At 36.9% G+C, this 24,018-nt stretch overlaps 6 protein-coding genes and 1 long non-coding RNA gene across 11 annotated transcripts in view; 4 read left to right on the top strand and 3 right to left on the bottom strand.

Moving 5' to 3' along the window:
* The window catches only part of LOC135801676 (complexin), a 72,570-nt gene extending 64,872 nt beyond the window's left edge, over positions 1–7,698 (top strand). For all 5 annotated transcript variants that reach the window (XM_065315171.1, XM_065315172.1, XM_065315173.1 and 2 more), the window contains 2 exons: positions 1,320–1,449; positions 3,429–7,698. In XM_065315171.1, coding sequence (XP_065171243.1) covers positions 1,320–1,449; positions 3,429–3,502 — 204 coding nt within the window. In that variant the 3' untranslated portion in view covers positions 3,503–7,698. The remainder of the gene's footprint in view (positions 1–1,319; positions 1,450–3,428) is intronic.
* A 451-nt stretch (positions 7,699–8,149) lies between these two features.
* Positions 8,150–12,070, bottom strand: LOC135801714 (uncharacterized). The gene is made up of 7 exons (XM_065315216.1): positions 11,865–12,070; positions 11,480–11,799; positions 11,219–11,417; positions 10,936–11,161; positions 10,621–10,880; positions 9,245–10,562; positions 8,150–9,187 (listed from the first exon to the last, which is right to left on the bottom strand). Exons 1-7 carry the CDS (start codon positions 12,032–12,034, stop codon positions 8,150–8,152), a joined length of 3,531 nt encoding a protein of 1,176 aa, XP_065171288.1. The 5' UTR covers positions 12,035–12,070.
* A 2,190-nt stretch (positions 12,071–14,260) lies between these two features.
* Positions 14,261–17,286, top strand: LOC135801671 (acylamino-acid-releasing enzyme-like). Its single transcript, XM_065315166.1, has 11 exons — positions 14,261–14,469; positions 14,526–14,728; positions 14,781–14,950; positions 15,003–15,160; positions 15,215–15,476; positions 15,531–15,679; positions 15,733–15,907; positions 15,972–16,223; positions 16,281–16,418; positions 16,477–16,987; positions 17,044–17,286. Exons 1-11 carry the CDS (start codon positions 14,458–14,460, stop codon positions 17,141–17,143), a joined length of 2,130 nt encoding a protein of 709 aa, XP_065171238.1. The 5' UTR covers positions 14,261–14,457; the 3' UTR covers positions 17,144–17,286.
* A 153-nt stretch (positions 17,287–17,439) lies between these two features.
* Positions 17,440–19,820, top strand: LOC135801672 (hexosaminidase D-like). The gene is made up of 2 exons (XM_065315168.1): positions 17,440–18,196; positions 18,250–19,820. Exons 1-2 carry the CDS (start codon positions 17,770–17,772, stop codon positions 19,611–19,613), a joined length of 1,791 nt encoding a protein of 596 aa, XP_065171240.1. The 5' UTR covers positions 17,440–17,769; the 3' UTR covers positions 19,614–19,820.
* A 26-nt stretch (positions 19,821–19,846) lies between these two features.
* Positions 19,847–20,759, bottom strand: LOC135801674 (uncharacterized). The gene is made up of 3 exons (XM_065315170.1): positions 20,484–20,759; positions 20,262–20,427; positions 19,847–20,193 (listed from the first exon to the last, which is right to left on the bottom strand). Exons 1-3 carry the CDS (start codon positions 20,757–20,759, stop codon positions 19,865–19,867), a joined length of 771 nt encoding a protein of 256 aa, XP_065171242.1. The 3' UTR covers positions 19,847–19,864.
* On the top strand, positions 20,706–23,398 carry LOC135801675 (uncharacterized). The gene is made up of 2 exons (XR_010550421.1): positions 20,706–20,838; positions 21,020–23,398. It is a non-coding gene; the product is annotated as an uncharacterized lncRNA (long non-coding RNA).
* On the bottom strand, positions 21,685–23,689 carry LOC135801673 (ionotropic receptor 75a-like). Its single transcript, XM_065315169.1, has 5 exons — positions 23,426–23,689; positions 23,135–23,367; positions 22,670–22,969; positions 22,328–22,602; positions 21,685–22,278 (listed from the first exon to the last, which is right to left on the bottom strand). The coding sequence occupies exons 1-5, from the start codon at positions 23,556–23,558 to the stop codon at positions 22,023–22,025; spliced, it is 1,197 nt and encodes a 398-aa protein (XP_065171241.1). The 5' UTR covers positions 23,559–23,689; the 3' UTR covers positions 21,685–22,022.
* Between the last annotated feature and the right edge of the window lie 329 nt (positions 23,690–24,018).

Genomic DNA, 24,018 nt, shown 5'->3' with positions numbered 1-24,018 from the left:
ATGAACCCAAAATTCTCCAATTAATGATGCATTCAATTTTATTGCCGAAAACGTTTAAATAAAATTGCAACATTTTTGCTAAAGCGGTATTTTATGCAAACATGTTGAGACACACTTTAAGAGACAAGCACAGAGAAGAGGGCCCCATCGTAAAATGTGGAAAAAGTTCAAGCGCCCGAGGGAAAACAGGAAATGTTTACGCCGCTGCAAGGAGGCACATAAAAATGGCTAACAAGCGCAACGCGTTTTTTGCGCGGATCCTTCCTGCATTTCGCCGAGTTTCGGCGCGCGCGTTATTTATATTTTAGCCGAGCGCACCCGTGTCGCGCGCAAACTTGCCGCACGGAAACAGAGACGATGGATTATTTACAAGTTTGCTTTGTAATTAAAAGTTTAATTAACGAAAAGCGGCGAAATCCCTTGCTGAAAATTACAATTTGCATTTCTGAATAAAAATATGCAGCATTAAACGGCAATAAAATAAAGAAAAAAGGAATAAATGAAATAAAATTTGTACGAAAAGACGAGAGAAATGTTTTGCATCTCATGGGGAGAGGCTGGATTTGGTCCACGGGACTTGCGAAAAGAGCCAAAAGTGGTATTTTATAGTTTTTTTTCGAAAAAGAAAAACTCCGGGTTCGATGGTGATGGCGGCGCGCCAAAAGTCGTAAAATTTATTGCTGTCGCTCGGAGAGCATCGCCGAGAGAAGAAGATCCGCTTGGCAGTCGGCATTGCCTCGGAAAGTTTGGACCGAGCAGAGAAGTTTGCCACGTCGTTGTCGTCGCCAGGGCTGCGTGTCGCCGGAAACTTAATCGGGGTCAAATTGACTCTAGTAGGGAGTCCGTTACTTTATAGCGACTCCCTAACGGAGTCAGGTTGACTCCCTTTGAGGGAATACTACGGACCTGCTCATCACCGAACGTCGTGCTTGAGACTGATGGGCCGCTATCGTGTAATCACCACGCACCCCAAACCGATCCATTCAATTGAGTGAAGCTTATCTTCATCATTTATTTTTTTCACAAATCAGAATTGACATGGAATTTTCTTATGAGGTCAAACGTCGCGCTCGGTAATGTTCGACACGTATTCATGCGCTGCGTAAATATTGACGTGAGGCACTGAGCAAATATTGTCCCGAAGTGCCCGTCGTGGCGCAGGTTTTCTACGTAATTAAGTTTACAATGCCGTTGTTATGCGATGTGTTTACAAACAAGCACATAAGCACACAAACCCCCACGAGAGCTAACAATAGATCATTCTAAGCTTTTTCTATTGAAAAATTTCCATACTGAATCGAATGCTTGTTTTTTTCCAGTATAATATCAAGAAGAAGGAAGAAATACAAGAACAAGTTCAAGAGGAACCCAATCCGCTGATGCGGAAGAAGAAGACGCCGGAAGAACTGGCGGCGGAAGCCGAACTCGAGGAGGCGGACGACTTTACAAGTGAGTGTTTCAATAAGCTATTTAAGCGTAAGAAGTGCACAATTATGTAGACACTGAGACGAGCACGTAGCAGCAACTGAACAAAGTAAAAAAGAGCAAAAAGAAATGGATTCATCTTACACGTGTTTATCAACTTATATCAACTTATGGCAATACACAATAAGCGTACATCTAAATGTAGATTATTAATAAATTAAGACCACATTGACAATGTTAAACGTTAATGTTCACGTTTGTAGCTGTAATCGCAATTCATAAATATTTTATTGTTAGTGGTTAGCATCGAGTCTTTAATATTTTGATGGTTGATGGTTAAACGATTTGAACGTCGTAACATTGTTACAACTTTTTTGATAGATGTTTAAACTTGAACTACGATAGTTGGATCAGTGAAATCAAAGTTATACGTAGTTGCAAATGTCATTTGCGATATCTGAATGTGATTCTAGAGTAAAACGTACATCGACCAATTTTATATACCCTTTTACACCCGCACACGATGAACCAAATTAAAATGACAACACGTATCTAAAGCCGAAATCTCGACCAGAGTTAATATGTTAAATTTAAAAAAAGTTTTTGACAGTTTGTGCCTTCGTTTTTTGGGCCTACAAACACCGATGACAATATTAAATGATACATTAATTTAAACAATGCAAAGCAAGTAAACAAAGAACATTAAATTAATCGTGTTGCCAAAAACAATTATATTTCTTACTTATATTTCTGATTTCCGAACAACTTTCGAAACTCTTTTGGTGTTCTTTTAATGTTTGTTGTTAAATGTTGGATAGATTAATTATTTCATTTTATGTTTATGTTTAGTTATAATTACTTATAAGTTTTATTTTAGTTTTTTTTTGTTTTTTTTTTTTGTACAATTTTTTGGTATGGGAAACACAATCTGTGAAACGTCTCAATTTCCACCGCAAAAAAATCCAAACTTGAACGTAAAGACTTTTTTTTATAACCGGGAAGCATCCCTTAAAGTTGGTTTTCCAAGCAGCTGTGGTAAAACGCGACCAAACGACCTTAAAAGTATTTTTATCTAAATTCATCGTCCCACATAGAAAGTTTTCAGCGCCGGCCAACTTTTCAACCCCTAATCCGCACCACCAGCCACCACATATGTTCTCCTCACATGCCACCCACCCTCGTGCTAGTTTTGGCCGCCCTGGCGTTGCCAGTTGCCACTTTGAGCCCATTTATCTAGATAACTCTCCGGCGAGTAGCTGACACCTTTTTTAGGGACAATATTAAATTGCACTCGCATCGTGAAAATGCGAGAATGCCGGCAATCTCGCGGTGGCTGTGAAAATGTAAAGCATTCACAGATGTAGATAAAGTTTCTTTTGCGTCAGCGGCGCGACGTCGCGAAATGAATAGAATTTGAGAACGGCTGTCTTTTATTAAATCAAAATCAAATACACGGAATTTCGTTCGAATATCTTCACTTTGCAAACAAGTTGAATTCACAAGTTGAAGTTTTATTTGGATTTTCGGTGACGGCGGCAAAACTCCACATTGAATATATTCGACGTTTGGTATTAAATTTACACAAAATATTGGAAAATACAATTTTGAGACGTTTTGCCGAATAATAAATACACGTGCTCTCCCTTTTGAACATTGAACTTGGATATTTTTGTTTGGTATTTATTTACGTTTATATATATTTTTTTAGTTTTGTATTTTTTAGAATAAATTTTTGACAATAAATAACATTCAACGAAATTTCAGCTTTAGATGTGTAGCGAATCTTAACCTAACTTTACTAATAACTTAACCTATAACAAAAGTCTTATCGCTTGCCAATCGACTGAAATCTTATAACTTTTGATAGCGATTTTTGTCACCTGCGGAATTTTTCACAACTACTCCGTCTTGAAAGATGTATGTGTTGTGTTTTTGGTATGCGTGTGCTCTTGATGTGTTTGTTTCCTATATTTAAATGTGTTTTTTGTGTGGTGTTGTTTCAGAGCTGAAGAATACGATAGAAACACAAGTAAACGAAATCAAGACACAGATAGAGAGTAAATGCGTAATGCAATGAGCGCACTCGCGGACATCCACAATCCACAGTAAAATGCGGCAATAACTGCGCGGCCTCGACTAACAACCAACTACTCAACAACAACCACCAGTAACCAACTTTACTAACAACAGCTAATACCCATTTTTATTCACATAGAAGCATGCAAAACCAACAAACGAAAAAATTTAATAAAATTGTAACACACTCACCAAAAAACTCAAATGCCAAAGAAATCAGCGACAGATCGCTAAAGATGCGTCAAGGTACCAGACACATACGAAGAGGATGACACTAGTGACATGATTTTAGCGGTGAGATGAGCGGCTAGTTTCGAAGCAAACCTAACTAAACATATAGCATACCTGTGATCGATTCGATTTGTTATCATTTTAATATTTTTATAAAAATGTGAACACGGATAGTCGACGATTCTGTTTAAGAAGGTACTACTGAAACGCGTGCGCAGTGTCGATTCGTTTTCGAATGCAACCAATGTTTGTCCCTTGATGGATTGATGGTGAACCATGTCGCGCAGCAGACTGCCAAACAACAACAACAACAACCGCATTCAACATCAACAGCAATGCTGATTTCAACACACCTTTGATTCATTCATTTAAAGAGACTGCGATAAACAATTAACAAATATTCAAAGAAAAAGAGAATCATGAAAGGATACGAACACATGTAGCTTGTAAACAAATTGTTAAGCGTATTGACAAACCGATTGTTGTATATAACATTTAGTTATTTGGTTTTGTTTATACCAAGAGACCAGTATGAAATTGAACATGAGCGGAACGTAATAACGATGATGATGATGATGATGATGATGAAAATGTTACTTCACACTGTCGAACAGCCAGGACGAGAGTTTTTTGTTGTCGGATGGAATGTTTAACACTTACTCACACAATACCTAACCTCACACTCGACACACACGATGATGCGCTAGCGCGCATGCGCTTCGCGTTCGATTCCTGAATGTTCGGTTCTCCTCGGTTTCGAAGTAAATGCCCGATAGTCATCCAAATTCCTATAACTAACTGTTAAACTAAACTGCCTTCGATGTTGAACTTAAATCTACACGTCTTCGGGCATGACGTCTTGGGCTCACTCAGTAACTCAAAGTTTCTACCCAAGACACCGCGCCCCCAGACGTGGTGCTCTCCTTTGCCGAAACCTGTATCGATGTTGTGCAATGGAAATTCTTGTCTACGTATCTCTGCACACAGGAAACAAACGACAGACGGATGTTATATATATATTGTTTGTTGTTCATTGTCGTTCTCTTTAAACGTAACGAACATCTTTGCTGCAATACCAGAATCAGAACTATGTGTAAATGTGTCTTTACTGCTCTGTCTCTCTCTATCTCTACACTATCTTCTCGTGCGTCTTGCGAAAATTCGACGATCGACCAACAACGTAATTTAATAGGGAAAATACTAACGCGATAATAAACAAGTAAAAAGTAAAGTAAAGAACTATAACAATAAGCGACGTGTCGGATGGATCGTGGACTACTGCGGAAATGTAACTTAAAAAACAAAAAATTAATGAGTTATATTTTCAAGCACTGTTTCCTTTCGTTTCAAAGCTTTTTACAATGCACAGCAATTTTCACATGCACTAAAATTAAGTTTAATCTCGATTCTCTCTTGAATCCCTTCTAGGATATTATTATTTTAGGTTAGGTTTTCTTAACCTAATCACTATCTCCGCTTTTACGGATTATTACGTTTGCAAACTTAAAAATTTTATTGATTTCATCTATCTCTACGAAACTTATATCTATCTATAATATGTGTGTCAATTAAAAGAATAATAATGAGACAAATTAAGAGATTAACCTATTTAAAGAAAAGCGAATGTAAATTTAACACGTTATCAGAAACCATAGCTAAAATCTTATAACCTTAAATACCAAACAAAACCAACTCAACTTAACCTTGCCTCTAAACCAACAACATCTGAAACTGAAGCAAAACGAAACGAAAACAAAATGCAAACAAATGCAACGCATATATCATTATCTCTCTCTCTATTTCTATTAGCGTATGTATAGTATGTATATCTATGTCTTTGTCTATCTAAACGAGAAAAAATGTAGCTAGATGGAAAGTATAAGTAGTGTCGATGTATTTTAAAACGTGAAACACTAATTATCTATTTATCTCTTATATCGGTGTCGTTGCTCATCACGTAACCTATTACGTAACGTATTATTGTACAGCAGGAGTCTTTTTGGCAAAAACGCAAAACATAACCAAACTCAAAACACACACTCGATGCGTTCTTTGAAGAAAAAATAGATGTAAATTATTCACATTAACAAAACAAGCAAACTTGGAATTAACATGGAATTTGGGTGATGAGAAAACAAATGTTTAATACAAAACAACAACTACAACAACAAGAACATCAACAACTGTAAAAACAAATCAACACACAACAAGCTGAAACGTTTCGATTATGACACGCGCGCGATTTTAATTTCGGTTTTGATTTGCCACGTTCTCATTAACAAACAAAAACAAAAAATACAAAACATTTACGATTGCCGAACGTGCAATGCAAGTGCAAGTAACAATGCAAACAATGATGTAAACACGAATATTACCTACTAGGATAAGCACCAAAAACAAATATAATATTCAACGGCCGGTTTCCGTGCAATGCGTCATTTGTAAAGTAATGGCGGGTGGCACGGGACGGCATATTTTTATTGTTATCACCTCAATGTGGAGAAAATAATAAGCAATGTAGTCTTATAGTGTGTGATACTTATTATAATTATTATGAGAAACCAAACAAAAAAACGATCGAAACGAACAAAATTTTAAGCAACTTTGAGAATGTTATGTTAACTAATTGTTGTTGATTTTGGGAATGTATGTATTTCGAATATTTATCGATTTGTGTAATCGTTTCGGTTTGAATTTGAATTTCCAATCGTGCAAATAACTGCAACGGAGACAACGACACTATATAAACATAATTTAGTCTACTACATCCTATTAAAAAACACACATGAGAAATCTTATGCGACAATGCGTGTATTATATAGAACATTCCGTAATGAAATCATTCCTCCTTGTATTATGTGTGTGTATAACGCAGAGTGCGAATGAGCTTTGAGAAATGACGTACGTAACGATGCAAATTCGGCCTTAGATCATCGCAAAATTCAACCGAAACGTAAATTTCAAAAACTAACACACAAAATAAAGTAATGGATGCTTCTGCTTTCGTATCTACACAATGCGCTGCTGTGAGACGTACTGGATGACGATGGAATGAGCTTGTGATAGGAGAAAAAATAAAAACCACTTTGATTTGCGTAAAGCGCGTGGAAAACCAGACGAGCGAAAAACGAGAGAGTAAGAAACGAAATGATTGAAGTACTACCCATCGTTATAAAAATTAAGCAACCAAAAAACATGAAAATGAATAATGTTGTATTGTTAAAACAATTGATAATCGCAGTATATATGATATACACATACAATATATGCGTAAGGTATATTGTATTGTAGATATTGTTGTTAATTCAGGAATAAAAAAAATGTTTAGTTCTGTTCGGTCGTCGTTTCGCTATGGCTCTCAATAGCAACACAAAATCTACCAAGTGAAATATCTAAATAAATCTGTATTTGTACTAAACACTCACTCAAAACTATCTGGAAACAAACAACTGATGAAATGATGAAATGAAATTTTTGTAAAAATGTTAGGGAGGCGAAGGACGACCGAATGTAGGCAGCCTTTTGTATTTATACACTTATTATTACCAGTAAATGAAAATGATGACAAAAAAAGAAAAAAACTTGTTTCATTGACGCAGTGAGACAAACATGTTGTAGTTTGCCAGAGTACCTCTAGTTATAGTTACGGCTGTTCACGTTGTTATATAATAAATAAGTATAAGCTAAATGACAAACAAGATGATGATGAATATGATACCGAACAAAAGCAAACCAAACCAAAAAATGAAGGATACTGGTAAATGACATATGAAAATAACACAGAATAATAATTACGAGGATGGTAATAGTTGATACAGAACACAAACATGTACCACGATATTTGCTAGCGTTTATTTAGCGAATAAAACTTGTTGTTAGTTGTGTGACACCTAAGACAACGCTAAATGATATTATGACACAATGCGGAAACATGAGAGATAATAAAGAAGATTACAGTTTCAAAAATGCGTGTAATTTATTTCTTGTTGATTATATAATAATTTATTGTGGTCCTGCGTTTGTTTTCCAATCAGGTTTATCTGAATTTATGCAAGCGTTGTTTTGGAGCCTAATAGTGCGAGGGTTTTCGATGGTTAATCTCCAATACAAAAGATCCTCGTCTCTCGCCTCCATTAATCCTTCGCTAAGCCGCGCGCTGGTCACCGTTTTATCGACAATAAATCAGAGCATTAGGGTTACGGATCGTAATGCATCGCACGTAACAATGAAGAACCGCGCTAAGTGAAACCCGCTTTATGCCATTTTTATTGGTATTTGTTGTGCGTCTTAGAGGCTAAGTGGATTGTCACATATTTATTCTTCTGAATATAGCATAATATTGACCGTGCAAATAAAACGTCGTAAAAATAATATATCTAAACATAGAAAAAGATTCAATTGTATAAACCGGACGTGATTATTCCACAGCGCTGAAGATGGAGTCCATTTTGCTGTGGAGTTTTTTCATAAACCGACTGAAACTATTCACTATCTTTGTCACGAAGCCCAAATTGTACTTATAATCACTTGTTTCCTGCTCTTGCTCCTGCTTCGATTTCTTGGACTTGAGAGGGATCTTCTGCACGTACTCGCTGCGATTCACGCGTTTCTCGCCAACGTCTTGCACATCATCTGTCTTCTTGGGGGTAATCTTACCATTGCCATCGTTAGTGGAAGCGTCATGCTTGGCATGCTCGAACGCATTCTTTAGTGTCTCCTCCGGGTAGAGATCGGTTGCCGGGCACGTGCTATCATCGACCTGATTATCTTTGTTTTCGAGTTGTTCCGTCTGTACACTCATTCGCGCTGCGTCACGATGCAGCACGAGCTCAGTGTCGCCGTTCGCCTCATGCATGAGTGATAGTTTCTCGCGCGTTGGCAAAACGATCGTGTACTCGCCTTCCTTATCAAGTAGTGGTTTGATGAATTTCGTACCCGTTTCGATGGTGTTGAAGAAGCCGTCGATGGCGTTCTCGACGGAGTCGATCTCGCCGGCAACGCGACGCGCTTTACGGATATTGATTCGCTCGGCGTTTTCTAAACCAAACGAGGAGCGACTTCGTGGGATGTCCTTGAATGAGATCTGATTGTCGTGTTCGTCGACCTGGTATGTAGAGTGCAACTGTGGTAATTTCAGCATATCTTCCGGACGCCAGTCGTGCAAAGTCATCTTTGGTTGGTATTCTTTTATAATCTTATTAGGTTGGTGTGGGGTTTCATCTATTTGATCTCTGGTTTCCCTTGGACGTCTGAAGATATTGAGGGGATTGTTCCGTAGAAAACTACGTCCGTTATTAGGCTGCCTCATTCGATGGATAAAGTCTCGTATTCCACGTTTGAAACGTCCGAAATTTTCGAATGAATCGAATGCTGGTTCGAAATATTCATTTGTTCTTATGTTAGGGTTGTGGTTGAAGTAGTTTTCCAATCGTTCGATTGCACCAGAGACATCATCCTAAAAAAAATAATTTAACAATATTATTTGGTTTTTGTTTAAATTAAAATCACTTACATCATGAATAACAAACTCTGTGTCATCAAAATCCCAACCGGATCTTAGCTTCTTATTCTCTTCCGATTTTTTGGGATGTACACTAATAGAATCTCCGAAATGGTCAAAAAATGACCCACCGTTCAAATCATCTTCTAGTACATGAAACTGCCGTTCAAAATCATGTTTATCATAAAGATCCGGTTTCTTTATGAATTCAACTTTGCGTGGTTTATTTGTAGAAGTTGTTGGTTGTTCTGTTGTTGCTTTACTTCCCAACAACGATAGCAATGACTGCAAGTCTAGTTTTTCCATACCACCAAACAAATCCAGTTTTGGTAATGCTTTATTGCCAAAAATAGATGTTTCGGAAATGGATGATGATTTTGCTTTGGGTTTCTCAAAACCAGGTATAATTTTGGTCATATCTGGAAGTCCTTCAATTTCTGTAGAGTCTGCTGCAGTATCTGGCTTCTTCTTTTTCTTTATTAATGACGGCAATAACGATTTATGTTCTTTCAGTTCTTGGTCGTGCACTTTTTCGTCTAATAATCGCATGTTGATATCACGCCTAAACTTGCCTTTTAACGCCTTTTCCAGCATACCATCTAAATCAAACTCAAACTCAGTGAAACCCATTTTTTTCTCTAGTTTGGCTTTAGCTCTATCGCCTAGAATCTTGAATACTTCTGCACTGTTCAAGTTTAGATCTAAATCAGTCGGTTTCGAATGTGTTTTCAATTCCGAGTTTGGTTTTAGTGCACTCCCGAGAATATCATCTTTTCTTTCGTTGTCTTTTTTAAGCAAGTTTTTGAAATCGAGATTTTTCACAGCTTTTACATCAGATTTAGTTTTATCTAGCAGGAAGTTAAAATGTTTAATTCCATGCATTCCTGGCATTGGTGTTATACTATTTGGTTCTATCTTCTGGGCGATTTTCCCCGACAACTGCTTCCAGTCTTCTGTGGGTAAGTGTGATTTGAGTTTTAATTTCGGAACCAATGACGCGTCGGTCTTAAACTCTTCCTGCAGCTTGCGATGTAAGTCAGCGAGCGAAACGGAAACGCGCGGCGCATTCAATCTGCTTAGCAATCCTTCGGCGGATTTTCCGCTGTCGGTAAAATCTACTGCTTGGATACGATCAATTTCCTCTAGGATCATGGCGGTGTCGTCTTCGTTGTCGATGCAAATTGGAATTTTTGCGCCAGGAAGCACGAAGAACGAAATCGACTTGGCGGGTGCGGTGAGTATCAAATGAGTCAAAACCTTTGCGCGTCGCAGTTTCGGAAGCAGTTTGAAGTTATCCAAGGAAAGTTTTTCGTTGTTTAAGTAAGTGTCCCTATTAAATACATTTAAAATAATCAAAACACATCATTATAAAACTTAACTCAACATACGTGGTATTTTCTGATGATGTTAGTGTATAGGACCTCACTTCGACGCTTTTAAGTTGCGTTGGAATGCGAAAAGCAGCTTTGTGAGCTTCAGTTCCATTGTTAACTATCATAATGGTAAGTGCACCACGAACAGAGAAACTGTTTTGATCTCTAGCACAATGTGCGTAGATCCTAGCGGTGGATTGAGTCAGCGATGTTGATTTAACATCCAAAACATTACGACCCATTAAGGATTTGTGAAGAACTGTCACCCAGTAAGCCTAGAACGAGTTATAAACAAAGATGGTGTTTGAGAATGACATGGCGACTACTTACTGGTGTAGCTGAATAATACTCCTGCAGGCGTGGTTCTCGGAAAATAACAGAAAAACCTTTTCGGGCAGCTTCACCAATTTCTACAGCCCAGTTGATGCCATCTTCGAACCCAATGGGATGTTGACTTTTAGGAGTGGACAACCATATTGGGACAGTAGCCTGATGAAAACCTAACATGGTTTCCATAACTCCTCCGCTCAGAAAGTTGGATATAATACTTTCATCTCTAAAAAGGTAAAATGATCTGTAGTGCTATATTCAAGGATTTTAAAATTTTGCTTACTCTTCCCAGACGATGGTATCGGCGTCGTCCAAGTCGGCCAAGTACATCCGGAGAATCTCCGGGTGATCCGATGGAGTGCACTTACTCAAATCGCTTCCAACTATCTGCCACTTATCCTTTTTCGCTGGGAAAGCATCTAAAATCTTTCGGAAAGTCTTTAAATCCTCTTTGTATCTCTCAAATCCCTTTTGACTACAATCTGCAACATTCACAAAATAACATTTGCAATATGCAGGCGTTAGTTGATTGAGATTGAATTACCAAATCCTATCTGCCACCAACAATTAATGTTCATCCTGGCAGTCATGTCCAAAAGTGGTAAAACCCGCTTCGGGTCCCATTTTTCGCCGGAGCTGTACGCGTCATCGTTGATGCCGAAAATCGGCGTGAAATTAGTTTTCTGCATCCACTCATTCAGCGACCACCACATCGCCGGGCTGAACGTGAGCGTGGTAGAGTCATCGCTAATTATCTTCGTCGCTTTGCGCTCGTCGGCGCTGAACTCCAAAAACTGCGTGGACGAGCCGGCCACGCGCAGATATGCCGGCGACAGATGCGTAATTAATTTGAAGAGGATATCCCTGCACGGTACACACACACGTGGGGACAATGTCCGAAGCGAATAATATGATCGGATTAAGCTTACCTGTGTGGCAGGCGGGAGAAGAACACGGCTGGGTCCACGGAAAAACTGATAAACTTCTCATTGACGTATTGGATGGCTTTGTTGTTGTTAATTGAAAATTGGCTCTCCTCTGATGAGATCAGCATCGGTGAATATGCGACGAGGAGGAATATGCACAGTTTTAGATGCATAATTAACGCATTTAGGGAGTGTTAATAATGATTTGAACGACGATGCCATCAAATGCCAACACACGCGACGAAATTTGTTTAGATTGTAAGAAATAATATTAGGCGCATGTCAGCAATTTATGTGGTGAATTTATAATTTGCATAGCATTGAAATATTTACTGCTTCAACGCAAAGACAGTGTGCTAGATTTGGAAATGTTTGTAATCAGCAGAAATAAACAAATTTTAAACAGAATTATTTCATTTGAATCAATACTACAACATAAGTTATGAGCAACTGTAGCATTTTAAACAAAAGATCATAATCCAGATTGAAATATCCATCTGCTGTTAAAACTGGACGTAGAATTTCTGTTTGTTTTATAAAGTCGTGCCACTGAGATATTTCTACCTCGTTTGACATGTTGGGCATTACTTCGTAAGCCAATTGCGTTGTATTTTTGTTTTCATTCGCTATTTCTTGAGATAATTTGATTATATATATAACTTGACACTAAAATAATGAGTAGTTGTTGAAACATTTTAAATTTCAATTATAAATTCAACTTACCAGCATGTAAAGACAATGGAAAAGAGCAATCAAATAAAGATATTTAAAAACTTGTATGTATAGCTTTAAAATGAGCAACAATTGTAGCAGTGAGTTGATAGTTAATACGAAAATGTTGAAACCAAATATTTCATTAATGGAATATGTAACTTTAGAATTTAACAATATCATTTTAGTACACGTTTCTATGTTTTGACCAAAATTTATATTTTGTATTGTTTTAACTTTAACTGCATAAATATTGTTGAAAATAGATTTAATAAAGTAGTTCCGATTCTTTGTTTGATTTCTTACTGTTTCAAGAAAGCTCCATATTGTCGACATCATACATGCAAAATACATGAACATAATGTCTTCTATAATACTTGTTACAGTAGGTAATCTACCCAGAATCCAGTGTAATGCAACTGAACTGCACATATATGATCCATAAAATAATATTGCTTGCAATGTTGTGTATTTCTTCACATATTGTCGACAATGCACTGGCAGTAATGCATCAAATTCTTTAAAATGCTTCCGCATATCCTGCAGTTTCTTAGATTTTAGCCACAAGTTTTGCAGCAGGGTGTTGAATGCAACAATTATTATTAACACAGTCGCAGACGTGTTGAATAGTAAAATTAGATTTTGATATACATTCATAACCAAATATGTTGTATACAATACGTATATTAAGACGTATAGACTTGAAACAATCGTAAATGTTGTATGTAGAATGTGCCATTTTCTGTACTTGTTGTAAAATTCACATGGCAGTATGTCAAGAACCTCGGCAATTTTCAGAAACGTATTGGTCATTGTATGCGAGTAAGAGTAATGCAGAAATGATATGAATTTAGGTAGATATTGTTGAAAATTTTCATTAGTTAATTAGACAATATTATTGATTTCCTGACAATACATAAAAATAATGACCGACATTGACATTAAGAGTAAATTGAAATTACTTATAATTACCGATTTTTTTCTTCACTTTATACCCACAAAAAATGCCATAAAGTGCCTGAATAAAGTAATATTTTTCTTATTACTTTCCTTCTGTATTTAACCGAGAATCCTATTGACACATATTTAGAAATGATAAATAGTTATCTATAAAGGGTAATTACTACTCTATCAGTCTAATAACAAAATGTTATTAAGATAAAGTATTCAAAATCATGTTTACACTTTTCCTCCTTTTAGATCCGAAATTAGAATTGAAAAATTCCAATTATAATAAAACCTGCATTTGCAAACAAACATTGTAAACAAGTAACTTTTTTCGCGCCGATTTTTTTTAATAATTTAATATTTATTCCAAACATGTGGGGCGTTCATTTCCAACTCATTTGTTTGCTTATTGTTTATAAGAATTTAAACCGCGTAAGAAATTCATTCCTGAGTGTACAGATTAAATAATCAGTTGAAATATTACACCCGCGCAAATACGAAAGGAATTAAAATAACTTTATACAGTGTACTTGATTAGAACACTTAAATGTTTCTAGGGGCGTCAATTCGCCATGAATATCAAACATGATTACGTTAAGATGGAACTACATAGGTAATTTTCCCATGTTTCAAAATGTGTACGAAATTTGATTGCACTTGATAACCATTTCACGTTCCCACGACTCTGTATAAAGTCCTAACAAAACATCAGCTGGCGCAGCGGCGGGGAACCGCGATTATGTTTAGTTGTGGTGAGGTTCGTGAGCCTCACTTGAGCTCAATATCTCGGCGCCTGTGGCTGTCGGTGTTTTTCATTTGTTTACATATTTTATTTTAAACCGCTATCACCTTGTCAGTTTTAGATAACAGTCGAATAAATACATCTGAGTGCCTTTACTGCATTAAACTCTAGTTAAACTTTGTTTCGAGCTACACAATGCCCAACAAGGTATAGTCAGGTTTGCTTCTTGGAGATATAACTATTTACATATACTTTAATTTCAGAGTGAAGTTCTTCTAAAGACTTACAAATGTCTTGCTCAAGTTCCTGCCTTAGTAAAAGCTAGATATCTCAATGAGAAGATTATAAATACCACATGGTCTGAAAGAAATCTTGAACAAGGAAGAAGCATCAAGTTTCAAACAACTTATGTGTCTGGTGACACTAAAAAATGGACTTCGTTACCTCCTATAGACACAACTAATCAGTAAGTTCTGTAGCAATATTGTAATAATTATGAATTACTAGAATTTGTTTAGATCCATGCATGCTGTCTCACCATGCAAAAAATTCCAAGCTGTTTTGAGAGATGTTGAACAAAAAGATCAAAAAGAATCAGCTCAATATCTTGAAATCTGGAATGAAACATCTCTGATTCGATCAGTTGACTTAACTGCTTTGGATTTACATGCCAAAGTTTACACAGATGGTAATATAATTATCACAACAACAAAAATATTTTATTTTCAATTATGTTTTAGATGAATTTGGAAGTTTTAAGTGGTCTCCAGTTGGTGGTAAGATTTTGTATGTTGCTGAGAAAAGAGTGCCCAAGATTGATCCGTTACACAAACGCCTGAAGCCCAAAAAAGACTCTGACACCACTGATGAAGATGATGTTGAAAAGGACATAATTGAGGTGAGATAACAATCACATCATTCCATCCAAAAAACCATTTATGTTATAATTTAGATTGAAACCTATAGACAAGACTGGGGTGAAGCTCTTGTCGATAAAATCTCGTCGATTGTTGTTGTTTATGATGTGGAAACAGACGAATTCACGATTCCTGAAGGAATACCTGATAATGTTTGCGTTGCGAAGCCATTTTGGACTGCTGATGGTACACAAATCATTGGGATTTGTCTGCATACCGAACCACGCAAATTGGGGTTGATTTATTGTGGAAATAGGCCTAGTGGCTTGTTTACATTGACCCTGAATAATACATACAGTAATTATTTTCATTCATTGTAAATATTTCTTAGTAAAAATTTGTATTATGCAGAGGAGTTTGGTAAATTGATGAACAAAACTGTCAAGGGACCGAGGTTGACACCAAATGGCGAGCATATCATCTGGTTGCAATGTGATGCTGGTGGTCCACATATCAACTGCATGCAATTGTATAAAGCAAAATTACCATTAACTGATGAAGTAAAATTTATTTTTTACTGTCAACAATTTGTATTTATCGAGTGAATTCGTAGACTGAACCTCAACTTATTCTTGATTCTGTCGATGTGGCCAAAGAGATTAGTGGTGGAAGATTGTTTTATGGATTATTTAGCACCTCAATACCTGAAAGATGTTGGTCCAATGATGGCAGATTGTTATTTTCTACATTTAGAAAGAACGCTATTACTGCTTATGTTCTTGACTTAGGTAACTTATAAAAACATCAATTTAAATGTATATATTGAGAATAATATTACTTTATTCAAATTAGATTCTGGGAAGTTGTCCGAGTTTGAGTGTGAAGATGGCAGCCAAATTGTTTTGGACGTTTTTGACGATAATGTTCTCATCAACCGCAGGAATTTCTTCCAACAGGATGTTTTACTTAAAGGAGTGTTACCAGCATCTGGGCAGGAAAACACTATGAGTTTAGAACAAGTATCAGTCACCAATGTTCCAGACTCATTAAAGGATAAGAAATTTGAGTATATGGATTTATCACATGCAAACAACGACGAAGTTGGTTAGTTTTTGTTGTCCTGCCTTTATCAAGAGGTCAATAACAAGTTCTTAATTATAGATAACTTTACTGCAATTTATATTGGACCAAAATCTGCTGAAGATGCTAGTATTCCATTGGTTATATTCCCTCATGGTGGTCCACACAGCGCGTCAGTCAATGCCTTAACTTTAGAAAATGCTTTTCTCTTATCAATCGGTAAGATAACAAATGATACAAACGTAACATATTATTTTTTATATTATGACTTATTTAGGATATGCCGTTGTATTTGTTAACTATCGTGGATCAATCGGCGCTGGTCAAAAATCTCTAGCTTTTCTTCCCGGGAAATGCGGCGAAACTGACGTTGCTGATTGCGTCCTAGCCACAAACACCGCCCTGAAAACCTTCCCATGGTTAAACTCCAAACGTATATCCTTAGTGGGCGGTTCTCATGGTGGATTTTTGGTCACTCACTTAAGTGGACAATATCCAGACATGTGGCGCGCTGTGGTCGCACGGAATCCCGTCACGGATATTTCTACCATGTCGGGGGCTAGCGATATTCCCGATTGGTGTTATGTGGAGGCTGGGTTTGAATATTCCCAGGTCGGTCCAATTAGAGACGATATTCTATTGGCTATGCGAGCCAAGTCGCCAATTGTGCATGCACATAAGGTTAAAGCACCCACTTTACTGCAAATTGGTACGAAGGATCTCAGGGTGCCGCCATTCCAAGGAATGGATTACTTTCATCGCTTGAAAGCCAATAATATCACTGCTAGGTAAGAATAATAGATCAATACAAAATGACGGATGATAAAAATTTTATTTTTATCAGTATGAACATTTACACGGATAACCATCCTTTGGGTCTGGTCCCCAACGAGATCGGCCATATTTTATCTACTGCCACATGGCTCAACGAACACAACGAATGAGCGCATTTAAAAATGCATTTCCCGAGGTGAACATTCAAAATCAATACTTTTATACTTGCGTACCCACAGTACCTAGATTATTCACCTGTGGTCATAGCTATATATATCTACAATATAAATATAAGTTCAAGTAAGTATAAGAAGTTGAGGCAAAAAAGTGTCTCGACGTCTTTCCACAACGCTCAATTGTTTGATATCCTGTCTGTTAACCGTCTATTTTTGTGCGGGGTAGGATAGCGCATGCGTTGCACACCGCCGGGTGCTAAAAACCGATATATTACGAAGGGTGAGTTGGGGTTGTTTTTGTTTGTGTGCGCGTAGTATTCGCGCCGCCCAGACGACCGAACCGACATCGGCCATCGACATGCAAATGTAAAATTGGCGTCGTAATCATCCGAATAGAAAGTGAGAAGAACGGTTTCGTGAAGAGTGAACGCTCCTCACGTAATTTTATGTGTGAGAGTTGTTTTGTTGGCCGATCGTCGTCTGTCGTCTGTGGCACGAACTGCACTGCGCGTCTCGTCTATTAATAGTTTAATTCATTCAACTCGCAAACGCCGGACGTGCATAATAAGAGTTGAAGAGTTCAATTGAGAGAGGAAAAATGAAGTGAACCAGTGAGAAATATGAATAACTACATGCATCGTCTACTACTCACCCTCTGGAGGAAGAAATCATCTGTCCTGGCAGCATCTCTACTAGTGATAACACTACTATTGGGTTTGCAATATTCGTATAGAGTCCAACGACAAACTCGTGACGCTTTGGAAGCCACAAAATCTTCGGGGTCCTCTGGGGAAGTAAAACGTGAAGCTTTAGATGGGTCCAATCTGCGGGTCAAGGATGGGAAGTTCAAGGATCACGACGCGGATAGAGATCGGGAGAGTGAACGCCAGTTGGGTGTACCATACGTTAACTTAGACCCACACAATCCATATATTCCTAAATCAAGACTAGTTCACTTTGATCTGAAAGGTGCTCCGCCCAGAATTGGTTACCTTAAGAAGGTCTTAAGTTTGGTTAAGAACTTAGGTGCTACTGGAATACTTCTAGGTAAGTATTTTACTTTAATTTGATTTTTATTAATAAAATTATTTTAATTGTAGAATATGAAGATATGTTTCCATTCCAAGGACCTCTCAAACATATAGCTGCAAAAAATGCGTATACACGTGCGGAAATCAAAGATTTTCTGGAACATACCACCGCATTAAAGCTGGATGTTATCCCATTGGTGCAGACATTCGGCCATGTTGAATTTGCCTTAAAACATAAGGAGTTTGCTAATATCAGAGAAGTTGCTAATAGTCCACAGTCACTGTGTCCCAGTAGAAATGGCTCGATGGACTTCATATCAGAAGTTGTCAATCAGGTACTTGATTTGCACCCAACTTCAAAATACTTACACATCGGCTGCGATGAAGTTTACCAGATGGGCGAGTGTGAACTCTGCCGTTTGGAACTTCACGATACTCTATTCCTGCGTCATATTCAAAACGTAGCTAATTTAGTCCACGAGCGACATCCTTCGATTCGATTGATTATCTGGGATGATATGTTGCGCCATCTTAGTACCCAGAGTATGCTTGATATACAACTCGGTCTTTTAGTGGAACCAATGATATGGGTTTATGCTGAAGATATCTATCGATTTGTACAACCGCAAATCTGGGAAAAGTATTCGGCGGTATTTTCTACGGCTTGGACTGCATCTGCGTTTAAAGGCGCTTTTGGAGAGACGCTTTATGTGCCAGATGCGCGTCGCCATCTTGAAAATAATCTCCGCTGGCTAGACGTAATGTCCCAGCAAGGCAGATACTTTAAAAACGGCTTTCAAGGAGTTGTCCTCACTGGCTGGCAGCGCTATGATCATTTCGCTGTTTTATGCGAATTGCTACCAGCGGCAATTCCGAGTCTAGCGTTATCGTTATTAGCCGTATCAAATGGTTATTTCAATGCGTCTCATAAAGCTGCACTGATGTCAGCGTTATCTTGTCCACAATATGGCCGCAATACACCGTTTATTAACCTTGACATCGACCCACATCTATGGGACAAACTGGGAAGGTGCATGTTTCCCGGCAGTCCGTTCTTCCGCGTTACATATCGCCTATACTCAACCGAGAACGAAGTCAATGATTATATCAGATCTACGACAAAGAATAAAGGCTGGATGACAGATTACAATGTTCGTCGCAACTATAGTTTACCTTTGAGAGTTGAAGAATTAACCGCTGATTTGCCACGAATGCATCATGGAGCTATTTCAGTTGCAAGATCAGCAATAGATTCAATGCAGAACATATTCGATAACTTTACTATCATGGAATGGGTCGAGCAGAGGGTGTATCCGATGATTATCGAGTTAGAGAAAATACAAAATCAAAGCTTAGCTCTAAAGAGTCAGAAGTACTGGGCAGCGCGCCCGCTCAAACCACTTATGGACCTCGAACGGCTTGGTATAACATAAACTCCAACCATCAATTTTTAGCACTAGTCACATCATTATTAACTCTAGTCATATTTATATCAACATTCAACTAAACTGTTTTAGGCTATGAAAATCTTTACATCATATTAAGCAATGTTTTTATACAAAATTTCAGGGGTGTCTCTACTTTTAGATGTTATTCCTTTATATGAAACTTTGTTGGTAAATAAATTTTGTTTTCGAAAATCCCAGCACATAACCTTCAACCATCCTTAATAACATAACCAAACTTACAGTTTAATTTTAGCCATAACTAATTCAATTAAAAGTATTATAAGTGATAATATTACACCGCCTGCAAATAGTGTTAGGGCAAAATAACAGTCGAGGATTCCAACACTGTCAAAGTTGCGGTCTAATGTCCAGCATCTAGGTTTAGGGGTGTGCAGCAAGGTAGATTCACGATGATGAATGCCACGTTCTCTTAAAATCAGGAAACCAATTTTAAACATTTCAAATAACGGCGATTTCTTTTTGATTGCAAAGTACAAATCGGTTGGAAACTGTAGAAATTGGATTTCTTCTAGGTTACATTTTTCTACTTCTTCAAATGTTTCTTCTAGACATAAAAAATCAGTATTAACATGATTAAAATTTCAATTACGTTTTTAGGTTTTATTTTTATACCTATTAAGGTGTATCCTATGTGTGTTTCAATATGAAAAGCAAACAATTCTGTTTGTACTCTTTTTATTCCGTCATTTCTTGAGATAAATTTCGAAAAGTCAAAATTGTTCATCTTATTAATGCCTGATTTTTCGAGAATTTGTAGTCTCTCATCGCCAATTATATTCTACAAATGTGACAAAATGGCAAACCATAGAAAGAAGGAAACAAACAAATACTTACAGGAATAATTCGTCGCATGAAACTGCTGTCATGGAAGCCAACATGCAAAGGACTCTTCAATAAATCTTCAATACTCTGGATTTCGGAACTTGTTGCTTGCAATAAAGCAAAAATACTTGCTGAATACGCTGCATAGAGAAACATAAACGCAAGAAACAGAAACCACGTCACTGTTTTCCCATGCATACCAATGGGTTCCTTTTCGGGTCCTTGTTGACTAATGGCACTGATTGCCAGGAAAGCAACTTCCAATATAGAATGTGGAATTTCCGCCATATTTCTTTCTGTGCCATCATTGTTACCAACATTTTTGAATAATTGATCATGGGAATCATATTTATGCCCTTGCCACTTGGTAAGTACATACAAAAACAATATTATAAGTCCAATAAGTCCGAGAGCCGCCAACCAAACTCCTCTTGTAAATGGCAATGTATAAACATTTGTAATAACCGTTAACTTTGGTCTCTCAAAAATGAATTTTGTTTTCACTACAGATGATAAACCAGGAAAATCGAGATCTTTTATATTTTCAGGTGTTATTAATACTGGTAACAAAGAAATATCAATTGAATCAGTAAGTAGGCTGCTTAACACACAACTTTCCAAGATGGCGGCTTTATCATTTGGATATTTAATGTTTATGACCTCATTTGTAGTATTTGTGTTGTAATCATTTTAAAGTCATCAGTATAATGACAATAATCATATTTGTAGTTAAGTTTTAGATTAAACATCAATTTAAAGCAATCCATAAGTGGATAGTTAAGTTTCACTTCGTTATCTATTAGTTTATGCCTAAAATTATAGCTTATACATAATATAATAATGCACAAATTTAATATAGATACCTCTTATCGATGAGATGATGTCGGGTACTTTGTTTCGAGAGAGGTACTTGTACTATCAAAGATACTCCAATTGCTTTGAAGTTATAAGAGCCATTGGTTTGCGTTTTACTTGTGGTTATGTTTTCAACGCTTAGATTTTGGTCAAAATCTTGGTTATCTATGAAACTTAATTTTGCATTTTCAAAATTACTTCTAAAATTGTTTAAACTGAAAACATCTTGCAGAACTAAAACTAAAAACAGAAAAACGTTTGTTCTCAATGAGTTCATGATTCATACTAACCCATATCTTTGATTTTGACATTCTACATAATGATATAATATCCATCTGTGCAAATGTGTAAACTGCGGTTATGTCATGTTCAATTTTGGGTTTTTATTAATATCTCTGTGTTATCATCAAAAATTATCCTAAACTTAGCATTTCTTTGTGTAATCAAATATTCCTTTTTATTACCCGCCATTTTGATATTGGTTTAGTGGGTTAATACCTACCACTGAATGCTTTTGATCATGATCAATCCAAACGTGCATTATTTACGAAAAATGCCCACAAAAACAACTTGATAAAGCCACAAGAGTGTAATTGATTGAATATAATCGATCTAGTTTCCCGCTTTCGTGAATAAATAACCCTCACACACGACACACACACACATTGAGGTTGGGTTTACGTGGTATTTGCGGTTTTAAGTGGGTATTTGTTGCTTGAATCGCGGAAAAGCAAATCTATAACCGCAGCGAGCAAATTGATGCGCAAACAGTTCCAGAATGAAAATGCCGAAGGCGATTATAATGCCAACGACAAAGACCAACGCAGCAGGATAACAATCCACGATGGCGACACCCATAAACGAACTACCACGGGACATACATATTGGTCGTTTGGTGTAGAGCAATGAGACCTCACGGTTTTGAATACCACTTTCATGCATTTTCCTTAAACTAAAACAAAAAATAATGGATTATTACTAAAAATACATTTAATACTTGCCCAATCTTAATAATTTCCTTAAAAGACGTGTTTTTCTGAACGGCCAAGAAAGGATCAGGCACCTGCAGGAACTGTATCTCTTTCAAACCACACTTTTCATCTTCCAAAAAAGTTTCGCCCACTATTTTATACCCGGCTCCTGTTTCCATATGAAAAGCAAACAATCCTTCTCTCAATCTGCGAACTCCTTCTTCAATTGGGAAAAATCTTGGTTTCTGACCAGGTGGTACCACTTTCTGGCGATATATTGCTCTTCTTACAGGTTCAGAAGCATTCTATTTAGATTACAATTAAAACTGCACTAATGAAATTAATTTTTAAAAAAGGGAATCAATGATTTACCGGAAAATAAAATTGGTTGAATACAGTGTCATCAACTCCAACCTGCAGACGACTTTTAAGCAAATCCTCCAAGGTTTGAATTGATGTAGAAGACGATTGTAAGAGGGCAACAATATTAGCAGAATATGAAGTATACAGAAACATTAAAGACGTGTACATTAAAATGGTAATAATGCGTCCGGTTATGCTGAAGGGAATTGCACTTGCACCTTGTTGACAAACTGCAGCAAAAGCTACGAAAGCAACGTCCACAGGATCATCTTGGAGTTCATCTGTGTTTGAGACATTTGTATATGCAACCTAAACATCATAAAATTAAAATTTACTGTAACTCTCAAACAATTTGACATAAAGAAGCCATTTTTGTTTTTCCAGGTAGATATTAACAAATATTACAAAATGGCCACCGGATATTTACAGTTTTTTCATTATTTGTTAAGAAAAACTTAATTTAAGTAAACTTACGTATTTTCTGCGTTTGTACCATTCCCACTTAACTCCCACATACAACCCGGCTGCTGTAATCACCACACTTGCCATACTAGCCAACCACACCCCCGTGTTAAACGGCAAAGTGTAAACATTGGTGATATACGAAAGTTTCGGCTGTCGAAAGACAAACTTTGACTTTGTAGGCGTCGTCATTGCTATGTAATCAATGATAGGCACTCTATCACTAGTGAAAAACAGCGGCGTACCTAAATTTAATAAAAATAACACTAAACAATTTCTATAAACACTTATAATTGTTTATACCTCCAATATCCGCATGTTTTCTTGTCAACTCTCCAATCATCCCAGTCCACTGTGAATTATTACTTAAATAACCCCAGGTACCAACGAAAGAAAAGTTCATAGTGACGTTTAACATGTCTGCTAAATGTAGCATAAACACATAATTAACTTTTGTGATAGTATCAATATGTTTAAATCTTTTATCCAATAAATGTCGATAAGTTTCGTTATGTGTGACAACATTACAATTGTTCAAAGTGATATTTCCTAAATTTTGACGTCTAGTTGCTGTGATTCTTTGAAATTTAGCATTTGCAATAAAGAATCCTTTAGTAAACAACCCAAACTCTTCGTAAATTAGATTTAAATGTAATTTCCTTTTGTAGATTTTCATCAAATTGTATTCGAAAACATTTTCTTCATTTCCAACTTTTTGTGCAAAAGTCACATCGCTGTCAACGAAAATTTCAGCGTGTTTAAATGTTTCCTCAACGTCAAATGATGTTAAATTAGTATCATGAAGTAGTAACCATTTATAAGGTACACCAAACATTTGATATTCATTCGCTTTCTCAATTAAAAAGTCTGTAAAAATACACGAAACATCGACAATG

This window comes from Atheta coriaria, unplaced genomic scaffold (genome assembly GCF_025399875.1).
Source record: "Atheta coriaria isolate IRGN ID8LTWV9N9 unplaced genomic scaffold, Caltech_Dcor_3.1 hic_scaffold_12_pilon, whole genome shotgun sequence".
NCBI classification, from domain to species: Eukaryota; Metazoa; Arthropoda; class Insecta; order Coleoptera; family Staphylinidae; genus Dalotia; species Dalotia coriaria.
Note: the sequence above shows the minus strand (reverse complement) of the source record. Positions and strands in the feature narration are given on the sequence as shown.

Excerpts from the sequence above, each read along its gene's own strand:
- LOC135801714 (XM_065315216.1), bottom strand. The coding sequence starts at position 12,034 with ATGCATCTAAAACTGTGCATATTCCTCCTCGTCGCATATTCACCGATG. Across the intron at positions 10,881-10,935 it reads AGTATTATTCAGCTACACCA|GCTTACTGGGTGACAGTTCT; the intron begins GTAAGTAGTCGC and ends AACTCGTTCTAG. Across the intron at positions 10,563-10,620 it reads ACATCATCAGAAAATACCAC|GGACACTTACTTAAACAACG; the intron begins GTATGTTGAGTT and ends TGTATTTAATAG.
- LOC135801671 (XM_065315166.1), top strand. Across the intron at positions 15,161-15,214 it reads TTGAAAAGGACATAATTGAG|ATTGAAACCTATAGACAAGA; the intron begins GTGAGATAACAA and ends GTTATAATTTAG. Across the intron at positions 16,419-16,476 it reads TGCTTTTCTCTTATCAATCG|GATATGCCGTTGTATTTGTT; the intron begins GTAAGATAACAA and ends TGACTTATTTAG.
- LOC135801672 (XM_065315168.1), top strand. The coding sequence starts at position 17,770 with ATGAATAACTACATGCATCGTCTACTACTCACCCTCTGGAGGAAGAAA. Across the intron at positions 18,197-18,249 it reads TGCTACTGGAATACTTCTAG|AATATGAAGATATGTTTCCA; the intron begins GTAAGTATTTTA and ends TTTTAATTGTAG.
- LOC135801674 (XM_065315170.1), bottom strand. The coding sequence starts at position 20,759 with ATGGCGGAAATTCCACATTCTATATTGGAAGTTGCTTTCCTGGCAATC. Across the intron at positions 20,428-20,483 it reads TCATGCGACGAATTATTCCT|AATATAATTGGCGATGAGAG; the intron begins GTAAGTATTTGT and ends TCACATTTGTAG. Across the intron at positions 20,194-20,261 it reads CATAGGATACACCTTAATAG|AAGAAACATTTGAAGAAGTA; the intron begins GTATAAAAATAA and ends TTTTATGTCTAG.
- LOC135801673 (XM_065315169.1), bottom strand. The coding sequence starts at position 23,558 with ATGCTACATTTAGCAGACATGTTAAACGTCACTATGAACTTTTCTTTC. Across the intron at positions 23,368-23,425 it reads AAAACATGCGGATATTGGAG|GTACGCCGCTGTTTTTCACT; the intron begins GTATAAACAATT and ends TATTAAATTTAG. Across the intron at positions 22,279-22,327 it reads AAGGAAATTATTAAGATTGG|TTTAAGGAAAATGCATGAAA; the intron begins GCAAGTATTAAA and ends TTTTTGTTTTAG.